Source organism: Amborella trichopoda, chromosome 11, assembly GCF_054954075.1.
Source record: "Amborella trichopoda isolate Santa Cruz 75 chromosome 11, AtrichopodaSantaCruz75HAP2 v2.0, whole genome shotgun sequence".
NCBI lineage: Eukaryota > Viridiplantae > Streptophyta > Magnoliopsida > Amborellales > Amborellaceae > Amborella > Amborella trichopoda.
The window spans coordinates 38,275,273-38,299,895 of record NC_142346.1 but is presented as its reverse complement, the minus strand read 5'-3'; the positions used below and the strand labels follow the sequence as shown (position 1 = coordinate 38,299,895).

General features: G+C 33.0%; 1 protein-coding gene across 1 annotated transcript; it reads right to left on the bottom strand.

The window, feature by feature from the left end:
- Positions 1–7,092: 7,092 nt before the first annotated feature.
- On the bottom strand, positions 7,093–13,795 carry LOC18436837 (peroxidase 12). Its single transcript, XM_006847059.4, has 3 exons — positions 13,504–13,795; positions 12,410–12,604; positions 7,093–7,922 (listed from the first exon to the last, which is right to left on the bottom strand). Exons 1-3 carry the CDS (start codon positions 13,744–13,746, stop codon positions 7,305–7,307), a joined length of 1,056 nt encoding a protein of 351 aa, XP_006847122.3. The 5' UTR covers positions 13,747–13,795; the 3' UTR covers positions 7,093–7,304.
- Between the last annotated feature and the right edge of the window lie 10,828 nt (positions 13,796–24,623).

Genomic DNA, 24,623 nt, shown 5'->3' with positions numbered 1-24,623 from the left:
ATTGCTTCCTGAACTTCCTCGAAAGGGGGAGCATGAAGAACAACTTGTTTGTCGCCTAAAGAAATCTTTATACGGCCTCAAACAAGCATCTCGAAGATGGTTTTTCAAATTCTCTACTTCCCTTATTCAAGCAGGTTTTCAACAATCCAAAGCAGACTATTCCATGTTCACTCTCAGAACTCAAGACCGGATTACAGTCATTCTTATCTATGTTGACAACATCATTCTCATCGGGAATGATCCTTCTACAATTGATTCCATAAAACAAATTTTGCATCGTCTGTTCAAATTAAAGGATCTCAGATTCCTTAAGTATCTTTTGGGAATCGAAGCAGCTAGATCGAAAGAGGGAATATTTATCTCCCAACGGAAATACACTTTGGACATTTTGGAATAAACAGGCTTACGCGGGGCAAAACCCGCCGCATTTCCCATAGAACAAAATCTGAAACTCATTGCAGATGATGGAGCTCTTCTTTCAGACCCAAGCTCTTATTGACGACTTGTTGGGCGTCTGATTTACTTAACCATTACCCGATCGAAAATCACATTCTCTGTCAATGTCCTTAGTCCATTCATGCAAACACCGAGACAACGTCATATGGATGCAGCTATGCGTGTTCTCAGATATTTAAAATCAAATCCCTGAAAAAGGCATCCTCATGCCATCGTCAAATTCCTTGCAGCTCTCTGCATATTGTGAATTAGATTGAGCCAGCTGCCCTACTACTCGTCATTCTGTAATTGGATATTGTACATTTCTTGGAAACAACCCCATCTCTTGACGAACCAAGAAACAATCCACTGCATCTCGCTCATCTGCAGAAGCCGAGTATCAGGCTATGGCCAGCACTACGTGTGAACTCATTTGGTTTAAAAATCTCCTTCAAGATTTAGGAGTTCCACATTCATAGCCCATGCTCATCTACTGCGATAATCAAGCTGTCTTACACATTGCATTCAACCCTGTCTTTCATGAACGTACCAAACACATAGAGCTGAATTGTAATGTTGTTCGTGAGAAGTTACTTGCAGGTATCATCCAAACTCAATATCTCCAAACAAGTAATCAACGAACAGATATATTTACCAAGCCTCTCGAAAAAAAGAAATTAACTCATTTACAATCCAAGTTGGGTGTCATCTACTTACACACACCAATTTGAGGCGGAGTATTATGGCTAGAGACTCGGTAAACCTCAGGTTATCGTTTCTTTCTCAGCCCACATTTGAATGAGTCCTATCTCATTCAATTTGTACTGATGTATATATCCCTACAATTAAGGAATTGCAACCTTTAGGTTTTGTATTGGTGTATAGATCCCTACAATTGTGGGATTTTAAACTCTTGTATTCTCTACAAATACCCATTTTTGGGTAGTATGTATTATTGGAAAATTCGTTTCCATTCAAAGCGCTCCTCCAAAGTTTCACAAATGTCCTACCTTGTGAATACAATGGAATGGGGAACAAACCAAAAAGGACCAACCTTAATCCATATTTATGTAAATTGTCCTAATAGGACTGTTTTATTAGTAAAGCCTTCTACACAATCTAAAAGGAGGCAACAATCCCCTCTTCTCCCTCTCCACCAAAGGGCACCAACCACTGAGATAGGAAAAGCCCATGCACAATGGGAGGCTCAAAGGTCTGAGCTCTTGCAATGGTGGATATGGCCACCACAAAGGCCAGGGACAATAACACCAAAAACCCTTTAGAGACAGCCATTGATATGAGAGATAAAAGCCTTTCTCTCTCTTGATTTTACAGTAACTGGTCCCACTGGTTTAGAGAAAGAATGGTGGGGGCATTTATAGACATGTGAGGCAACAAGTCTTGTGACTAATGTGTTAAAGAAAGACTTTGTAATGGATGAGTTCTAATAGATATGGATAAAGAAATGTACTTCTGTAAAATCATGTGCGTAATCTATCTAAAAAATTATGGACAGAGTCATGTGCTTGACAAAAAAATTATGGACACATAAAAATAGAGAGAGAGAGAGGAGGGGCAGAGGCGTCTCTCTAGAATCATGAGAGAGAGAGGAGCAAAGATTCTCTAATGTAGAATTAGGGCTGCCGCATGGCTCCAAAGAGAAAGTTTAAATAAAAGGATGAGCAGTAAATGGAGGGGCATGTGGTGGGCACAGTCTAATAACATTGTTTATGGATAGCCGCTCATGCTATAATACATGATGCACTATTATAGTTATAGAAAAGGAAAATGAGCCTTATCTCATTGAAAAGTTGCAATTCAAGCATAAAAAAAACGTTTAGATTGATCATCTTGGTTTGAATATTATAGTTGTGAAAAAAAATTAGGATTTTAAACTCGACAAATAGGGAATAGTATAAAAAATTATCTAGATTGTTTATTTCGTCCTAAAAATAACGGTTCACATATCCGTAATATTGTATTTTTTTTTTAAGTTTTAAAAATTGATTTTAAAACCATCATAATTGTTTCTGTACCGAAAATGCTTTCCGGAAAAAGTTTTGAGGTAAGGCTTTATTTTGTTTTTATAAAACTAGGCTTTATAGGAATTTCATCCAATAGAAATAGGTCAAAAGCTCAAAATGGGATTATAGGCTTTGGAAGGAAGTGAAGCGAAACTCTCAACTTTTTTTTGTCTTTTTTTTTTAAAACGTGTATTATGCTTCCTCAAAGTCTGCTTCTACTCGCTCGTCAGATGACCAACCTTGGGAGGATTTTTTTCAATTTGAAAATTTGGAAACCACTTTAGGATCACTAGATGATTACTGTTAAAATAAAACAAAAGTAAAATTTGAGTTTTCTAGCACTTAGATCTCACTCTTTGAAAAACTAGATGGTTTCTATTCAATCTTGAGGCATTAGTTTTTCAAGTGTTTGGAGGATGCAATTAGGAATTTTCTTTAGTAACGGTTAATCCAAGTGTTAAAGAGGTTGTATCCCCAAAATTTGGGATCCTAAAATTTATCCTTGGCAGGGTGTTATTTGAGGGAGTAGATGAACAAATACCCACGAGTGTTAGTGGTTTAAAAAACGGATCGATGACCCAGATCGGGCATCTCAAAAACCGATCCGGATCGACGAATCGGCTATCCGGATCGGGAATAGGGCCGAATCGCTTGGATTAAGCCTTGAAAAAATTATTAAAATTCATTATAAATGTTGTTTTTTAGGAATGCAATAAGAAATGAGGGTAGTACATTATTAACTTTCATTGTTTTCATCAATTTATGAATATTGAGATGTTCTTTCCCTATATGAACTTATGTTGACCATTAAATTTACATCACACAAAAGAAATCATAGAATTATCATGAATTAAGTATATAATCATATATGGACTACAATAAAGAGTTGACTGAATCGATGAAAAATTGGCCACTAAAATCTCGAATTGACGAAAAACCCTAATCCGCTAAAAAAACCCAAATTATTACAACCTAACTAACTATAATATTATATACCAACTATATTTTATAATTATTTTATTATAAAACTAATAACAAATCCAAAATATTTTATAATATCATCTAATTTAAAATGTATTATTGACAACTGTAAGAAAAGTAGTACACTACATGAATTATAATACAAAAATTAATAAATAAAATAAAAAATTTGCTTATCAATGTCGAAATTATTAGAATGCGTACCAATTTTCTTTAAATTTTTAGGTTTCTAGAATAAATTAGTCCAAGAGGTTGTTAGTAGAAAGAGAGAGATTTCAAATGGTCTCATTGTATGAATCCTATATTTAAATTAATATTACTAAATTTATGTTAAAGACCATCATGTTATAAACATAAAAAATATAATTAGACCATTTATTCCTAGGTTGTATTAAGAAATACCTTTTATGTTTTTGACAAGAAATACTTATTGTGTTATCTTTTATTTTTTTTTACAAGAAAAATATGATACTTGTTGATTATCTTTTCTTTTTTTTTGACAAAAGAAGAAGATGTTGTACTAAATTTTTTTTGCTTGTTGTATTTTTTATTTTTTTATGCCTTTCGTTTTGTTTTTTTGCAAGAAATACTTGTTATATTATCTTGTATTTTTTTTACAAAAAAAATAAAAAAATGTTGCATTGTCTTTTTTATCTTTATCTTGAAAAGCCTTTTATTTTTTAGTTTTTCTATTTTTTTACAACAGTATTTTCTGCCTTTATTTTTTTTTTTGACAACAAAAATAAACGAGGACGTGCGCTAAGGTTCGAACTCTAAATATCCACCGAAAAATCGGAGTTGTCAACCAACACTGCCACGTCCCCTAATGTGATTTTATTAGCTTCTATAATAATATATATTCAATCTTTTGTTTTAATGATTTTTTATGGGAATTATCCCATATCGAAGGATGAGCGTCGCTTTGTTCTCTATAAATTCCTGTGTAATAGATATTGTGCTGCACGTGTAGAAAAGTGGAGGGGCAGACATGTGAGGTGAGTTATCTCGTGTGGAGGATTTTTAGGTGCCACATGTTGCTCCCGCGAGGCGGCCACGTATAAACCCAAAAATGACTAGAATGCCTAGGTTTTTTTGGTGAGACTCGCGATTCACTGTTGGGAATCGACTTGCGATTCACTGTTGGGAATCGACTTGCGATTCACTGTTGGGAATCGACTCGCGATTCACTATTGGGAATAGCCCGGTTTTCTCTAGATATGGGCGATTCCCGGTTTTTTTGTGGAATCGGCTCGGTAGCAGACGATTCCTGAGTCGAACCGGGAGAGTCCGGCTCGACTCGACGAGTTTTCAAACCCTAGCGAGAACAATTGCGACTTTCAGGGTGATCTTGGTGGACCATGCAGAGATTAATTTTAATTTCTGAAAATTCAGAACTAACTTGACGTTTATATAAATATATATATATATATATATATATATATATATATATATATATATATATATATATATATATATATATATATATATATATATATATATATATATATATATATATATATATATATATATATAGATATGAAGAATTTGTGTGCGTACTTATAATCCATGAGGTTTTGAATCCCTCCTCAATCATCCACCTTCCTGTTGTTAAACATTTATTTTTCTTCATTTTTTTTTAAAAAAAATAGGAAAATTTGTTTGGGAAAAGGATTCAAATCTAAGACCTCTGACAAAGGAGGTAATGTACGAGCTTAACCCTTTAATCAACGTGCTATAAAAATTTCCTTATCATGACAAGTATGTGTCTATTCCTACATTACACTTTAAAAAAAAAAAAAGAACTTGCTACCAAAATTTCCTTATCATGACAAGTATGTGTATATTCCTACATTACACTTTAAAAAAAAAAAAAAAACATAAATTGAAAATGAGTTGACCCTTGATTTGAACTCAAGTCATTTCGTATGGAGAAACCCCAAGTGTGGAAGACCTAACCATCAAGTCATTTAACGTCTAACATCATTGAAGCAAAGGCTGCGATATATAAATTAAGTTTTTGACTTTTTATTTTTTTGAACTAGAACTGGATTAGGCTCGGGCAAGGGGCAAGTCGATTTTTTAAGCACTAGGGGTGCATTTGTTTTTCTGAAAGAATTTTTTAAGTAAGAAATCTTTCTAATTTTTCAAAAGTTTCGCGTTTGACATACTGTTTCCATCTAAAAGTTCAAAAATCAATATTCCAAGAAAATTTCCATTCCTTTGTTAAAACATGAAAGATTAAGTTCGAGGGGAATATGAACTTAATATTTTAGAACGTTTTTGTTTATCACTATTCACTATGCATAATATAATATTAATAATATTAATATGATATAATATAATATAATATTACTATAATATTATAATATAATATTATGCTATAGTAATATTATATTAAATTATATATTTATATTTTTATTAATGTAATTTACATTATATAATATGCATTGATTATATATTATATGCAATATAAAATATACTAATATACTAATATTATATATTATATATAATATATAAGTATCTTATATTGTATTATATATAATATATATTTATTATAAGGAAAATATATAACGATCCTATTTACCTTTGGTACAAGATGGCCACAAATAATCGTCACCATTGGATGTGAATTTGGATGGCTGCATATATTCCATTCACCAAGCTCAAACTTCAAAAGAAATTTTCTCGAACTTTGTGACACATCTAAGCTATCAAATTTCACATTGGATGGTTGTAATAACTGTGACCTCTTTGTATCAAAAGTAAGTGGTCTCATTGCATACAATCCTTTTAAGGTGCAGTTAGCATACAGATGCATCCGTAGCTGTAGAGGTAAGGTGCACCTTCAAATTTTAATATGGCATATAATTTTGATGTAAAATGCTCTTAGGATTATCTCAAAATCTATTTTTATATCTAATCATAAAATTTTAAATTTAAAAAATGGTTAAAATCAAGTTAATCTATAAACATATGAAAATATTGAAAATGGATGGTGTAGATAATATGTTGTAACATGCACTATTTTCGAGACTTAAAATCTTTTTATTTTTCATGGTCATACATCTCGATGTCGAGATGATCAATCAAAAGGTTTTTCAACATTAAAACTACATTTTTCGATGGATTTTTGAAGTGCATCCGTAGTTCTACATTATAAGGTTGCATCCTTATATAAACTTTTTCCATCCTTTTATTATATCATATGTAATATTATATTATGCAAAATATAATAATACATAATATTTATTATATAATATAATATAATATATTTATATTTATATTGTTAATATATATATATATATATATATATTATCAAACACAATATCCTTGAATTTATTTAAACCTTCCAAAATAAAACATTCATTCATTTTTTTAGAAGATATAGATGAAACTAAGGTTTGAGTTATAACTAAAAACAATTCATGAAAATCCAAAAAAGAAGAGGAAACAGAAAAAATGAAACGAGTGATAAAAAAAACTCACAAATCACCATTAACAATTAAGAGTCGACTAGGCCAAATTTTCAAACTTTGGTCAAAGTGGAAGAGGGTAGCTATGGATGTGAAATATCAAACGAATTGCAATTTTGAAAAGTTTAACAAACAAGTTGATAGTTAAATAGGAACCGTCTTATCATGTATAGTCCATATGAAGAAACCCATGTACTTTCTCATTGGAAAAAATCAGAACTTCAAATTACATACCAGGTTATGGGCATCCTTGCAAAGAAATTTAATGTCCTACCAGTTGAATACAATGGAAATGGGGGACAGACCAAAAAGGACCAACCCTAATCCATTTTTTACGTAAATTGTCTGATAGAACTGTTATCTTAGTAAAGCAAAGGGTCTTGTACACAATCTAAAAGGAGGCAGCAACTCCCTCTTGTCCCCCTCCACCAAAGGGTACCACAAACCTTGAAGGGTTCCTTGCAGAGCAATTAGCCCTAATATCTCCCTGTACCCCAGTAAGCACACTCATCTGCCCCATCTTGATCATCGCCAACACAAACTTCTCAAAAAACAATGACTGGTTCGCGGCAAAGCTGGTGACGATTGATCTCGTCTGCTTGTCAGTAAACAAATCTTGATCGGAAGTGAACAGACCTTGTCGATTAATGAGGTCAACATAGTATTTGTTATCAAATGCATTTGGGGTTAGAATGTCAAGCACAGTGGTAGCATTGGCATTGGAAGTGGGGCAAGTTTTGTAGAGGTTTTTTGCGAAGGTTTTGTCGAGGGTGGGGTCTTGGGAGGGGAAGAGGCGGTTGGAGAACGAGGAGCAGTGGGAGATGCCGATTGTGTGGCTGCCTGATAGGGCGACGAGGTCGGTGGCGTCCAGGTTTTTATTGGTGAAGGCTTTCATGAGGTCGGAGGTGTTGGAGGTCGGGCCTGGGAGGTTCGCCAAAGTTGCATCCCGGGTGGCAAAGTTGAGGCTGTCGCGTCGGCCTAGGGGAATGGGGTACAAGGGGCCTCCTGCCTGCACATATGGATGAAAATTTCAAGTCTCCAAGACATACGATAAAATTGGAACGATACAGAAGAGTTTCAAGTGAGTGCAACGCATCGACAGTGGGAATGTGTTGTGCATTTTAAAGAGATATATTATCATCCTCATCTGTCGTGTTGTGTGCATCATTTTAAAGAGATACATTACCAGTCCTCAATCATACACAGATGATTGTTTAAATTTAACAGGTAAATTTTTAGTCTTCCTTATAAGAGAGATTTATTTATTTTGCCACTATTTGTTTTTTGGGAAAAGTTTATATAGAGCTGAGGCTCAAACCCATCAAATTAGAGCCTACCTCAAAAATTTTACTAGAAGAGGTTGTTTTGATGTCCAAATATCCTTAAATTGATCATATCAACATCAAGATGAATATACGAAAAAAAGAATAGATTTCAAGTTTTGGAAATAGTGCATCTTGTAACGGGTTTTTGGACGGTCAGTTTTCAAGATTTTCAAGTTGTCATCTACACTATTTTTTAAGCTTTAAAATTTATAATTAAATATAAAAATATATTTGAAGGCTATCACAAAGATTTCTAATATTAAAATAACTTTTCTTGATACTATTTGAAGATAGGCTTCAATTTGATTGTTTAGAGCCTCGGCTCCATACAAACCGCACCCTTCTTGTTTAGCTTTATTTTGCTTCTGCTCTTCCCTTATATTATAGACAGAGATAATGGCTTATTTACTTGTTCTTCCTTGAATAGAGAAAGATCATGCCTTGTTGCAGTGACTGCCACTTTTCTCCATCCCCATCCATCATTACAATGGACTCTGATGATCCTAAAGACTACATTCTTCCATACACAATAGTATACATGGTAAATGTATGGGCACATCAATAAACATTTTATCTCTAATACCCTTACAGATCAATTGTTGATCCCCCTAATATATTTTAAGGGCAAGCTTTTTGTGCTTTCCCTACATCACAAGGCTTATATACTACTCCTTATCCAACCATTTATTCTGAATAAACGACTGAGATAGCCTCAATCACAATGTCACGTTTCTACACCATTTAATTTTTAATTTTTTTTTAAAATTATTTTAACACCAAATTTTGGAAGTCCACTCCTCTCTTAAACCCGCACTTGTAAAAAATATAAAACAAATATATCCAATAAAATAAAATGACTAAAATACCCTTGAAAATGTCAAGGGGTATTTTGATTATTATATTTTATAAAAAATTAATATTTTTCGTAGGCGCACCCCATTGAGAAGATGATACGTATCAAATTTCATGATCATACAATTTGTAGAAAAAAATAAAAATAAAATACTCTAAGACTAAGATTTAGATCAAACAGTGAGTGACTCACTTTATATAAATTAAATGGTTGGATGGGAGGGGAAGCATATATCTTTTATGTTGTAGGGGAAGTATAGAAACTTTTCTCATATTTTTATGGGACAAAATCAACAAAGCCACAAAAAAACAAAAAACAAACAAATATAGTTGAAATCCTCAAGCTCCTTTGCACCATCACTAAGGTCGTAAAAAATGATCACAACCACCACAAGAATGTTTACTTTTCAAGTCACATAATACCTTTACAATTAGGGCTGCTAACAAGGTGAGGCCGGCCGATGGGCTTTCAAGACAGGCAAAGTTTGGGGCTGGGTTCGGGCCATATTTTAATGCCAGCAAGGGGGACGGGCAGGGCTTGGGGCCCGAAGTTTTTTCAGGCCAGGCGTAGGCTTTCCCAGCCCAAATATTTTTAATACACTTTGTGAAAAGAAGTTTCCCTATGCTATTATAAGGCCAGATCTGACCGGCCCCATGACAAACGTAGGCGGACTACAGGCTGGGACCCTTACATGGTTTTGAGCCGGGTTCGGCGTGAGCTTGCTGGCCTATACACAGCCTATTAACGTACCTACCCAAAATTAACCCCCCCCATTAAAGTAACTGTGAACGATTAGGGGCATCTTCATAGTTGTTTCATATAGTGGTCCGAGTTAAATTATCATTTAGAGTTGGGAAACAAAACAAGGGCTTACAATCGAAACAAAACAAGGGCTTACAAATAAAACAAAAGTGAGTTCAGCTTTGAGAATTGGGATCTAATCGTTATTTCAAAATTTTTGTGCTACTAACCCTCATAAATCATTGGTATTATTGTTATTTGACTTGGGCAAGTTAACTGGTGCCAAATTACCAAAATGCATTGGTGTGTGTAGGTTTGAGAACTAGAAGAAATTTTAGAATTTTTTTAAAAATACTAAAGATGTAATTATTATAGCGATAAGGGATAGTATACAATGAAACCATTTATCATTGGTATAGGGAGGTCACACTTACTTATATGAAATATGATAGCTTGGATGTGTTACAAAGTTCAAAAAAATTTCTTTTGAACTTTGAGCTGGTCAATGAAATAAACGCAACCACCAATTTCACATCCAATGATCAAGATTAATTGAGACCAACTTGTACCAAAGGTAGGTAAGTGGTCTCTTTATACTTTCCCTAGTGATAAATAGCATAATATAGTGAAGAGGTTTAAGTGATGTTAACCCAAAAAAAGAGATTATATAATCTAGCCCAGTGGTAGCACCCCTAAAAACATCAAATAAGAAAAGAGACCATGTATCATTCTCGTCTGAGGGAGTATAACATACACCTACTCTTTTTGGGCTAGATAATCTATTTACGAGGATTTTTTCAATCCAAAATTTTGGAATCCACCTAAGAATTACTAGATGATTATTTTTAAAGTAAAATTTTTGAATTTTAAGCTCTCTAACACCTAGATCTCACCTTTACAAAATTGAATGGTCTCTGTTTAATCTAGAGACATTTTTTTTTTTCAAATATATAAAGAGTACCATTTCATCATCATCATCACAGCCTTTTTCAACTATTTGCAGTTAGCTAGACGAATCGTGGTTATCAAGGGCTATGTCCTTAATGAAGCCATAAATCCTTATATATTTTCTCACTAAATTTAACTATGTTCTCAAGGCCTACCTATTGCTCTTTTTTAGCATTCCACTTGAACTAACTCGCACCTCCTAACAATAGGTCGCACCTCCTAACAATAGGTGTTGCATTGGGTATGCATTGCATATGGCCAGCTTGCCTAAATCTAATTTATCTCATGTTAATGCTTATTGGAGCCACACCTAAGTTATCCCAAATGTATTCATTTGGAATCATATCTCTTTTTGTCTTGCCACTCATATATTTAGAATTTTTTTAATTGACATTAACCGTTGCATCCATAAAATTAGGGATCATACAATTACTCCATGATTGGGTGCTACCTAAGAGAGTAAATGGACAATAAGCTTCGATGGGAGAATGAAATCTTTTGGCAAGTGGAAAATTTTCTCTTAAAAAGAAACTTTTTTTTTTCCCCCAAAAAAAAACTTTTGGCAAGAGAACAATTTTCCGTTCAATCTTTCTTTCACATTATTGATTTTTTGGAAAATTACTTTCAAGAACTTAAAAAAAATGATTTTTCGTCGTCAATTAGTTCAAAGACTGTCTTCTTGGAGCACTTCTTCACTCCAAATATTTCTTTTTTTATAAAATTCGTTTTTTCTGAAGCAAATGGAAAAAAGAAAAGGTTGATTGAAAAAGTAAAGAAAACTCCCTTTTTGTTTTGGGGGGTTAGCACCATCACCTGATGCGCGCTTGTTATAAAAAACAAAGAAAGTGAGGATAATGATACACGAGCAGTGTTAAAAAAATCGAGCTGCCGGCCTAATGGGCAGGTCCAAAAGAATTTTATAAATAAGTTATGAAAAATATATTTAAAGTACGAGATTGTATACGAAGAGAACATTTACTTTTGATACAAAGTGATCACAATTACTTACAACCATTCAATGTAAAATATGATAGCTTGGGTGCGTCACAAAATGTGAAAAAATTCTTTTGAAGTTTGTAAAATATGATAGCTTGGGTGCATCACAAAATGTGAGAAAATTCTTTTGAAGTTTGAGCTTAGTGAATGGAATAAATACAACCACCAATTTTACATCCAATGGTCAATATTAATTATGACCACCTTGTATCAAATATAAACGGTTTCAATCCATACTTTTTCTTAAAATGTGATTAAACGAGGCCCATGCACCTGAAATATGAAAAGTATTTAAAAAATGGATTTTAAAAAATTGATTCGTATCTAGAGGTATTTTTAAAATTTTTCAAAAAGAATAAAAAAATGTGAAAATAAATATTCAAGGCGAGAACAATTTCCAATATTTGTCAAAATGATTAAAAACATTAAAAAACACATAAGAAAAAAATCCCTTATTTTTTAGGATTATATATATATATATATTCTTTTATTTTATTTTTTTAGAATACCCAAATCACCAAAACCGGCGAAAACCAGATCCGCAACGCCTAGTTCGAAGCAGGACTAGCTGAGTTTGTGAACATTGTACATGATACATGAGCATAGATGAGAGAGAGGGAGAGGGTGTCATACGAGGAAAACAGAGTCACGAGCAGCGAGGGCAGTGATATCTGAGCAAGAGACGGTGTGGCCGCACTTCTTGTGAACCCTTTTTCTCAAATCCTCAATGATTTCGAATGCTTCGGGACGAAGAGTGAGATTGGGGGGTGCATCCTTCTCATCGGGTCCGCTTGCTGAACCTTCCAACAATACCGACCCATCGCAACCCTAAACACACATTTTTCACTCATAAATAATCAAATCAAAATGGACAATAGAGATGATTTATCATGCTCATAAGTAACCCATTTTCGAAGAAATAAGTGAGATTTTTTTTTTTGGGTTTTGAATAATGTGAGAGAGTATTCAGAACCATACAAAACGAGGCAATGGAGATGGAGAGGGCCGGGACCCTAACCAATAATCGAATAATAGGGCTGGCAGCGGGCATGTTTGTTCTGGGCTAGCTCTATTGACGTCAAGCCCTACCAAAACCAGCCCTGGTCCTCCTCGGGCCGGCCCAAGTCCAGCCCTAACCCTAAGGGTTGGTCATAACGTGGCTTGGACCTACCCTACCCTCGGGCCAGGGTTAGACATGGAGAGAGAGAGAACTCACGTAGATACAAACCAACAATGTACTAACCAGAAAGCGAAGGAAGCATTGAGACAAACAATCCACATAATTACAAGACCAACCAGATAACAATCACATAGAGAGAGAAGTTTATATGGAGCGAGCCTCTAAACAATTAAATTGGATCCCACCTCAAAAATTTCATTAGAATAGGTTGCTTTGATGCTCAAATATGTTCAAATTGATCACCTCAACATCAAGAAGCATGGACATATGAAAAAAAATAGATTTCAAGTTTTCTTAGATATGCTCGACCTACACTATTTTTTAAGCTTTAAATTTTATAATTAAAAATAAAAATATATTTTAAAACTATCACAAATATTTTCAGCATGGAAACCACATTTCTCGATACTATTTGAAAGTAGGTTCGAATTTTGATTGTTTAAAGCCTGGCTCTATACAAACGGCACCCTTTGAAAAAATAGGTACGGCTTCCATAGTGAATTACCAAAAAAAGAAAAAAACAAAGGTAAAAGTTAAAAAGAGTCACCTGAACAAAGCAGTCGTGGAAATGGACACGGAGCAAGCCAGCAGCTTGTGTGATATCCTTTTTGAAGACCTGTTTGAGTCTGTTTCTAACAATTTCTTCAAGGTCAGGGCATGAGGACTCATAGAAGCTCCATGAGAGCCCCTTCACAATAGGAGGCTCAGATGTCTGAGCTCTTGCAATGGTGGAAATAGCCACCACAAAAGCCAGGGGCAATAACACCAAAAACACTTTAGAAACCGCCATTGATATGAGAGATAAGAGCCTCGATTTTACAGTTACTGGACCCTCCGGTGTAAAAAGAGACCATGGTGGGTTGGGCATTTATAGACACTTGAGGTGAATAGTCATGACTGATGTGTTAAAGAAAGACTCTTAATGGATGAATGCCAATGGATATGAATAAAGAAATGCGATTTTAAAAACTTTAAAAAGTAGAGACAGAGAGAGGAAGAATCATGGCGGGCGAATGGGTCAACAAAGAAAGTAGAAGTGAGAGGATGAGGGTAAAAGCAGGGGCACGTGGTCAGCACAGTCTAGTAATATTCACATCCATTATCGTTAGCAGCCCATGTTGCAATATTATGGTGATCGAGAAGGGCTGAGATGAGGCCTAGGCCTTACGAAAGAAAGTGAATCTGCACCTCCAATTTAACCCCAAAAAAATGGTTTTCACATGGTGACTTTAGGATGGTCCTGGGGGAGCATGCTGAGAATAATTTTGTTTTGTGAAAATTTGGGACTTAGTGGATGTTTACTTTCAAAAAAAGGATGAAGTTTCTAGGCTCACCTCAAATTCTCATTCGGCTCTAAAATCAATATTCAAGACCGGCAATAAAATTTGAAACTCAAAATATAGCATTGATCTCCGAACACTGATTTTGAGGGCAAAATGAACTGTCTACATAATTTGTCACAATATACACTATTTTTATATATTTAAATTTTAAATATTTTTTACCAACTATAATGTTCAAAGTGGAGATGTAAAAGTTTTTCTATGATTCAATTGCAAATTTTCATGATTTTATGAGGTGAGGCTTTACTTATTTTGATAGGACTGCTACCCTATCAATCCATTTTTCTTTTTTTCAAGATTGGTGGCAATTTTCAAGAGGTTCCATCTCTAAAATTTAGAATCCTAAAAATATTATCCGCTTCGGTATTACTCGACGGTACAAATGGATAGTATACTACATGGGAGCAAGAAATCATTTGGGGGTGAAGTATAACATAATAATAAGAACGATAAGGCTTAGCTTTATGAAAACAAAATAAAGCCTCACCCCAAATCTATATCCAAAAAGTACTTTTGGCTATGAAAATATGGCTTTAAAATCAATTTCCAACATTAACAATAGAATTTGAAGGCAAAAAAATGATGCAAATCTTATGGATATATGAACATTTATTTTTATGGTAAAATAAATAGTCTAGATAAAACATTCTATTGGAACTCATACGCTAACGGTCTTTAGCGGCACTCTTATATTTAGTGCCACTACATGTGGATAAAGCCTCCATTGGCACTCTATACCTTTGGAGGATATATGAACACTTAATTTTAAGGTAAGATAGAAGGTCTAGATAAAGGTATAGAGGTATAAAGCATCCATTTTAAAAATGAATGCAAATAGTTTGTCCATTTAAAAACAAGTGTAACTTATAATCCAAATGGTTTTTTAATATAATTATTATTGTTAATTTTTAATTTTTTTAATTTTTTTCATATTCACGATCTTCATATAAAAGATTATATATCCTTTAAATATTAAAATCAAATTATATTTAAAAAACATATTCGGGCTGGCCGCATAGCAACCGTGCCCAAATATAATTCCTTAGTCATGTGCTTCGGCTAAAAAATCATGGGAGTACATAAAAAGTAGTGAGGGTGGGGGGATAAGGTCTCTCTATAATCATGAGAGAGAGAAAGAGAGGCGCAAATGTTCTCTCTCCGTAATCATGGAGGGCGCATGCCTCCATGGAGAAAGTATAAATAGATAGGATGAGAAGTAATTAGAGGGCACGTGGTGCGCACAGCAATAACATTTTGTTATATTTTGAAAAAAAAGTTCATACCGATCCAAGGCTTTAAACAATCAAATTAAAGCTTATATCAAAAAATTTATTAGAAGCGGTGGTTTTGAAGGACAAATATGCTCAAATTGATTATATTTTTAAGTTTTTATATATGTTATCGATCTACATCATTTTTTAAGGTTTAAATTTTATTATTAAAAACAAAAAATATATTTTAAAGCTATCACAATTCATAAAGATTTTCAGTATTGAAACCACATTTATCGGACACTACTTGAAAGTGCGTTTTACTTTGATTGTTTAAAACCTGTCTATGTACACACCACACTTATATTATAGTGATAAAAAAAGGTTAAAAACTCAAGACGAGAATTAGGCTCTTGAGAAGAAAGTGAAGCCGCACTCTTTTTCTTTTTAACACGTATCTTATGCTCTTTTGGGCGCATAGTTTATTTTTACTCCCTCAATTAGATGACCTATTTGCGAAGAGTTTTTCGATCTGAAAATTTGGTAACCATACCACTAGATGATTATTCTAAAAAACAAAATAGTTAGAACTTTGAGTTTTCTAATACAAAGTTCTCACCTTCTAAAAGATGATTTCTATTTAATCTTGAGATATATTTTTTTTCTAAGATAGATGGTTCGATTACATTTTTTTTCTCTTTATCCTTTTAGTTTTATTTTTATTGAGGATGATCTATGAATTAAAGAAGTTATATTCCCAATATTTGGGGTCCTAAAACTAATGCTTGGTGTGTTTTACCTGTGAGAGTAAATGATGAACAATATACTCCTGAGTATCATTTGGCTTTTTTTTTTTTTTGTGGGCGACGAATATTTTTGATGGGGGAATGATCCTATCAATTTTCAATACACCATGTTATGTGTATAAAACATTCCGTATCCTTTCTTTTGAAAATGGAAAATTGTTTCATGCCGGTTGGACCACTTTTCTACATATGTGGTCTAGAAAGTGTAAAGTATCCAAGTAGGTATTCCATCTAAAACAATGGAAACTAAGTCCAAATGTTTTCTTTTTAGAACTATTATTTCTAGTTTTTAAAATTTATTCATCTTTTCAATAATTTCCATAATAGAGATTACATATCCTTACGGACTAAGTCTTAAAATCTATCTCAAAAATAGATTTATTAAGAGGCTTGCATTTCTACCTAAGTGGGCTCGGCGGCCTAGGAGCCGGGTCTCCGAAAAATTCCTTTGGCCTGTGGCCTGTGGCCTGTGGCCTTTGCCCTTTTCTCACGCTCCTGCACTTAACTGTAAATAAAAAACCCATCATTACCTCTTTTTTCTCGCTTCTCTCAGACACAGAGCTCGCTTTTCAAAACCAAACATATTCCCCCTCTTGCAATATCTCTGCAAAACAATATTAAAAACCATGTATTGCTCCCTGAAGCTAAAGCTATGTGGAAAAACCCATACTATCTTTTCGTACAAAACCCACACATGTATCCGCTAAAGAGATGATCTGCCCTCTTCTTGAATCTTAACCTTTCTCCCTCTTCCTCACCATCTTCAACCGCTAAAGAGCTTAGGTGTTGTATCATTTTTTTCGCACATGCTGGTTTTTTCTTAGCATCATCTTGCGCATTCTTTTTAAGTATTTGTTGGTTGGGAGACTACCCAGTCGACCTTTAGTTTTCCCTCCCTTGCTCTGCACCATCAATGAAAGCGAAAACTCAAGCCCTGCAATTTTGTGTTGTATTTCCTTTTTTTCTGTTGATTCCTCTTCCTTGACTAAGCATCTCTATCATTCATTTATGTAAGGGAAAAGTTCATATAAGGTTGCAACCTTAAATTGTAGAATCACATGCACCTCAAAAATCTATCGGAAATGTTGTTTTAATATTGAAAATACCCTCTAATGGATCATTCGACATGGAGATGCATGAATATGAAAAAAAATGTTGTTGAGTACCCAAAATAATGCATCTTGTAACACATTATCTAGACCATCCATTTTCAAGATTTTTATATATTTATAGATCTACTTGATTTTAATCATTTTTTAAATTTAAAATTTTTTAATTAGGTATGAAAATAGATTTTAAGATAGTACTAAGTATTTTTTACAACAAAATTACATGTTAGAATAAGATTTTAAGGTACGCCTTAATTGGATTGTTTAAAGTTGCAACCTTACATAAACTCCACCCTGTATCTAATTAAACTCCACCCTGTATCTAATGCAGCTTACTACAAATATTTTCCCTAAAATTTCATTACTCCAGTTTCAAGACAGCAACCTTTGAAGTTGAAGGGGCGAAAGTGCTAGAAAGAAAAAGGAAGGAGAGGGAAAGATTAGGGTTTTAATGGGAAGAGAGATAAATAGCATTCATTCCCTTTGATGCCTCTACTCAAGAGAGAGAGAGGTCATTGGGGGAAAGAGATATGAGATGACAATAGGGGAAAAAGAAGGGGGATAGATGGGTAGTTCGAATGGGAAGAGGGAAGGGTAAAAAGGTCAAAATACAATTTCAGTTAAAACGCCTTTTGTTTTTGAAGTGGTCATGTAAAAATACAATTTCAGTTAAAACACCTTTTGTTTTTGAAGTGGTTAGTTTCATTGAGTAAATGAAAAGATACAGAGAAACAAAGAAGGAAAACAAGGAAAAACAAAAAAGAGACAAAAGCAGTAACAACATGGCTCCCTCTTGCCAAGGAAAACAAGGAAAAACAAAAAAGAGAAAAAAGCAGTTACAACATAGCTCCCTCTTGCCAAGGAAAACAAGGAAAAACAAAAAAAGAGAACAAAGCAGTTACAACATAGCTCCCTCTTTGGCAAGATGATCAGCCTCCATATTATGCTTGTGGAAGACTTGGTTGAAGACCACCTCCTTGCTGTGCAGACCCGAGACAAAGGAGTCCATAGTAGAGATTAAGGCCCAAGGCACCGAGTTTGGACATCTGCACTAGGATATAACGTTTGTTGAGTCCCCCTCAACAATGATTCTCTCAAGGTTTGGATGCAGTTTGATGACCCCTTCTTTTAGAGCCCTTGGTTCAATCTCATTGATTTCAGAAATATGGGACCTACCTTGATAATTCCAAATAACCACACCATCAGAGTCATGAGCTTTAAGGCTACCATCAAAATTAAATTTGAGCCATCCACAAGATGGTCTCACCCAACAAACTCTTCTAGTGAGCTTCCTCTTCCTAGAGTGAGGGCCTTTATTCGAGAGGACGAGATTTATGATGAACCGTCTAGAATTCACATATACACTAACAAGGTGTATTGAAAAAAAACTCAGAATTGACTAGATGTTTATTTAACAAAAAAAAAAAAAAAAAACGAATTTTAAAGTTCTTCCACACTTAAGTCTTGCCTTAGAAAAACTGGATGGTTTATGTTTAATCTTGATACATTATTCTTTCCAAGACAATGCACTTTTGAATAATTCTTTTTAAGGTTACTGGCAACATTCAAGAGGTTACCTCACAAGAATTTTGAATCCTAAAAACACTCTTGTTTTCATTTTTACTCGATGGGGACAAATGGATGGTATGCTCCATGGAGCAGGAAATCATTTCACTGAAGTATAACAAGAAAGCACATTTCTACCAAACCAACGTGATGTCTTGTGCTTCAAATACTACGGTAAGGAGTTAATATATTTTTAGGCTTTCTGAAGGGACTATGGGTTTTACTTTCTTCGTAAAGCCCAGGCTTTATATATACCATGTCCATGTGTATTATGATAAGCGGGAATTTCGTTTTTCTTTAGTAATATAATGGGAAAGTTTATAAACTAAAACTATTCAATACAAAGAAGTTAGAGTTCATCGTTATTGGATGCAAAATCAGGTGGCTTGGAGTGTTCATTGACTTGGTTTAAAGTCTAAAAGGAACTGTTTTAGACTTTATAACACCGTTTTTTTTTTTGGTAATTCAATGGAGAATACATACTCCTACATCTTTTTGTAATGGTTATTTGAAGGCGTAGGTGAGAATGAAAACACAACGTGCAAATGAAGTATGAGGTTGTTACAACTACAATCCCAGCCCCTTCACCAGACAAATCTTAAGTAGTCAAATTTAACTTTTGATAGCTATAACTTATGGGCAAGCTTTCTATGCTTCCCCTATAGCATAAAACTTATAGCGAAAAGATAGGATTAGCTCACTGGTTTATATGAACATATGAGCCCAACGGTTTAAATTGAATCTGAGCCGATCTGACGATCACAAATGTTTGGTAGTATTTGAATTTTAATTTTTTTTCTATAAATCCAAATCATTTGAAAGTTTAGGCGTGTGTTCATAAAAAAATAAGTGAATCTTCGAAAAATATCAAAAAAATATTTTATATAAAATAAATTGGCCAAAATACCCCCAAACTGTTTCGGGGGTATTTTGGATATTATTTTCACAAATAAATTTTTTTATATTTTTATTTGGTGCGCCTTGATGAGAAGAACACACACCTAAAATTTCAAGTGCTTTGAATTTATAGAAAATAAAATAAAATTCAAACACTATCGGACATTGTAATCGTCAGATCGGCCCAGATTCAATCTGGGCCATTGGGCTCATATGTTTATATAAGCTAGTGGGCTAATCCCATCTTTTCCCAAAGTTTTATACTTCTCCTTATCCAACCGTCTATTCTGAATGAAGGGCTAAGCTTGCCCCAATCACAATGTCACGTCTCTACACTATTTTATTTGTTATTTTTTTTTCTATAAATTATTTTTACACCAAATTTTGGACGTCCAATCCTCTATTAAACTCACACTAGCAAAAAATATTTTCAATAAAATAAAATAATCGAAATACCCCTGAAAATTTCAAGGGGTATTTTGATCATTATATTTTATCAAAAAATTATTTTTAAGATTTTTTATAGGTACGCCTCAATAAAAAGATGGCATGTACCAAATTTCATATTCATACAATTTGTATAAAAAAAAACTAAAAATAAAATACTTTGAGACATCGGATCTAAGATTAAACGGTGAGTGGCTCTCTTGATCAAAATTGGACAGCTGGATGGTAGGAGAAGAAGCATAGTTCTTCTATGTTGTAGAGGAAGTATATAAATCTTTTCCGTAACTTAATATAACCTTTTTATACCAAAAGTGAACAGTTTTATAATATTCTAACCCAACATAATGGGTCAAATTTGGGTTCTCCATTATACAGCCCCTTACTCTGAGATTCAATGTATCCGAAATTTTCTAGTTAAAAGTCCATCTCTCTATACATTTTAAAAAAGAAAAGAAAAACGTCACCTCACAAAAATTTCATAGAAATGATTGTAATGAAGAAACGGCGCATTTTCATGGCTAAAAAAGCCTTACTCCAAATCCCATCTCATTATGTATGATCCTTGCTCCAAATCCCATCTCATTATGTTGTCAATATTTTTTATTCTCACTTCCAAAGGGGAACACATTTCCTATATAAATCACCAACCTTAAATAAACAAAGTATGGCTTACTTCTAAATCCTACTAAAAGATGTAGTTTTGGTTTTAGAAATTTCGACCACAATCTAAAAATCCATTTTAAGTTCTAAATTATGAAATTTAAAGCTTAAAAAATGGCCTAGATGAATGTATCCATAAACACTTGAAAATAGATAGTCCAATAATGTGCTATAAGATATATTGATTTTAGGACAAAATCCATTTTTTCATATCCAAACGTCTGAAAGTTGAGATGATTAATTAGGGAATTTTTAAGTATCAAAACAACCATTTATTATGAACTTTCAAAGTGAGTCTTACTTTTTATATACAAAGTGGAAGCATTATAAAGGCGAAAGTTTATATAGAGCCTAGGCTCTAAACAATCAAATTAGAGCCTACCTCAAAAAGTTCACTAGAAGAGGTTGTTTTGATGCCCAAACATCCTCAAATTGATCATCTTGACATCAAGATGCATGGATTTGAGTTTTGAAAATAGTACATCTTGTAACGCATTTTTGGACCATCAATTTTTAAGTTATTCAAGTTTTTACAGATTTGTTCGATCTAAACTATTTTAAAGCTGTAAATTTTATAATTAAAGATAAAAATACATTTTAGGGCTAGTCAAATATTTCCGGTATTGAAACCACATTTTTCCCCTGATAGTTTAGAGCCTCGGCTCTATACAAACCGCACCCATATATAAATATAAACTTTCTGCTTCTCTATTATTGGCAAATTGCAAGTTTAAGAAACAAACATTATTGTAACTTCCATCTTAATTATGAAATTTCACTGGATATTCGGTTGGGATGCTCTCTCTCTCTCTCGAAATAAAAAAGTCTCCCTGCTCCATCTCTAATAAAGAAATATTAGTTAAGATAGCGGGTAGAGAATGTGGTTTAGAAAAATTGAGGGAGAATACCTAAAAAGTAAAGTCAGGGGCTCGTACAATTTTCCCTTCTTTTTGGGTGGGTAAAGTTTGTTGGGTTAATACAGTGGGGACAAGCTTCTCACTCTATGCATGTGAATATAAGTCAGTGGTGGTGGGACATGATCAGTGCCTTTGAAGCTTGAAGTTTGAGCTTCGTCTTACGCCATTAGTCACAACTTAAGTTGGTCACTCAATCAGATGCCTTGGTACTACGATGTGACACACATTCTCAGACATGGTTTCCCATGTTTTCATTTAGCTCTCTCTACCTGTGAACGTGTGTGTTCTTCATGGTTTTCTCTAGATAATAATGGTAAATGGTCTTATAGTAGACAAATTTATTTTTAAAACCCATAATGCATTTCAGGAGCGATGAAGAATAAAAGAGAAAAATAAAAAAATAATTTTTTTGGTCAGTATATCTAAGGCGAAGAACTAGAAAAGAGAAAATTAAAAAAATTACTTTTTTTTTATTTTATGTAGTAGCTTAGACAGGGTTTTAAAAATCATTTAGTGGGCTCGAGCCATACAAGTTGACTCTTAACCAATGGGGTAACGGCTTGTTTTTGCCCTAGTTTCCACTCGTGGATCATTTTGGTTTTAAAAATTTTCTACAAAAAACCCAACAACTCGGGCAGTTGCCGACCGGCTTGGAACTGGATTGACCAACCTGTCTAGTTTTAAAAGCATTGTTTTTTAGAATGGGTTTGTTCTATCTCTATTCACATGGAATTAACTAACGGTACATTGAAAGTTGAAGTGAGATTTAAATCTTTGCTTTTCGGTCTTAATTCATTCATCCCAAAGAGATTTCAATCCTCTCTTTATTGCATGTTGAAATGATCTTTAAATCAATTACTTTTCTATAAATGAAACATAAACAAACAACTTGATTTGAAATTTGTTTAAAAAGAAAAAACAAATATGTGCAAGTCACAGTTTTGAGCTTCAAATTCATACTCATATTCAAAATATGATTTAAATTGTACAAAATCAAATTTGAAGCCCATACGAATTTGAAATAGGTTAAATAAAGTTTTCAAATATTTATAGATGAGATATTAAAGATTAAAATTTTCTTTTAAATAAAAAACACCAACTGTTGGAAATATTTGAATATTTGAATTTTAGTATTTAGTTAAAAATATGATATCTGAAATTTTGATATCTAATAGTATTCGAACCAACGGTACTTGAAATTTAATATTTTTTTTATAAATATAATAGATCTGAAATTTGGGATATGTGTATGCCCAACCAACTTGCACAAAAATAAAATATAAAAAATAATTATTAAAAATAAAAAGATAATATATATATATATATATATATATATATATATATATATATATATATATATATATATATATATATATATATATATATATATATATATATATATATATATATATATATATATAGGATGCTACCTTATAATGTAGAACTATGGATGCCCCTCAAAAATCCATCGGAAAAGGTAGTTTTAATATTGAAAAACCCTTTGATTGATCATCTCGATATCAAGACGTATGACTATGAGAAATATAAAGATTTTAAGTCTCAGAAATAATGCATTTTACAACATATTATCTACACCGTCCATTTTCAAGATTTTCATATGTTTATGGATCTACTTAATTTTAACCATTTTTGAAATTTAAAATTTTATAATTAGATATAAAAATAGATTTTGAGATAATACTAAGAACATTTTACATCAAAATCATATACCATGATAAAATTTTAAGGTGCACCTTGCCTCTACACCTACGGATGCATCCTTATGCAAATTGCACCCATATGAAAAAGCTAACAAATATTTGACATCTATAATGAATAGTAATATAGGTGGAATCTCAGTTGTCAGATCTTCATCAAGTGGTTAAAAATACATATCACTATCTGAATTTAATATTTTTTTTAGAAATCAGATCGTAATAAAATTTTATATGTGTGTACTAAAAATAGGACACACAATAAAAATATAAAATAAATAGTTTTTAAAATATAAAATAACCAAAATACCCTTGAAAAATGATGGGGGTAATTTGATCATTTTATGTTCTTAGAAGTATTTTTTTTTTTTTTATATGGTTCGCAATAGTGTTAGGTATATACACCCCAAAATTTCATCTTAATATGATATATAGAAAAAAATATTAAAATTAAAATAATAATATGTATTTTGAACCACTCGATGAAAATCTGACGGCTGAGATTCCACCTATATTACTATTTATTATAGCTGTAAGTGTTCAAAAGGTTTACTCATATATATATATATATATATATATATATATATATATATATATAAGAAATGTTGGCATATGCCCACTAACCTACAACTACATACAGGCTCAACGGCCCAGATTCAATTTAGGCTGATCTGACGGATACGATATCATTTCATATTTTAATTTTAATTTTTTTACAAATATAAATCATGTGAAATTTGAGGAGTCTATTCTTCTCATCAACGCGCACCTAATAAAAATATTAAAAAAATAATTCACAAAATACCCCTACAATATTTTAGGGGTATTTTGATCAATTTATTTTTCACGAAATATTTTTATATATATTTCTATCTGATTCTAATATTTTCAAAGAATAGACGATCAAAATTTCAAATGATTTGGATTTATATAAAAATAAATAAAAATTCAAATACAAAATACAATCATGATCATTAAATCGGCTCAGGTTCAATC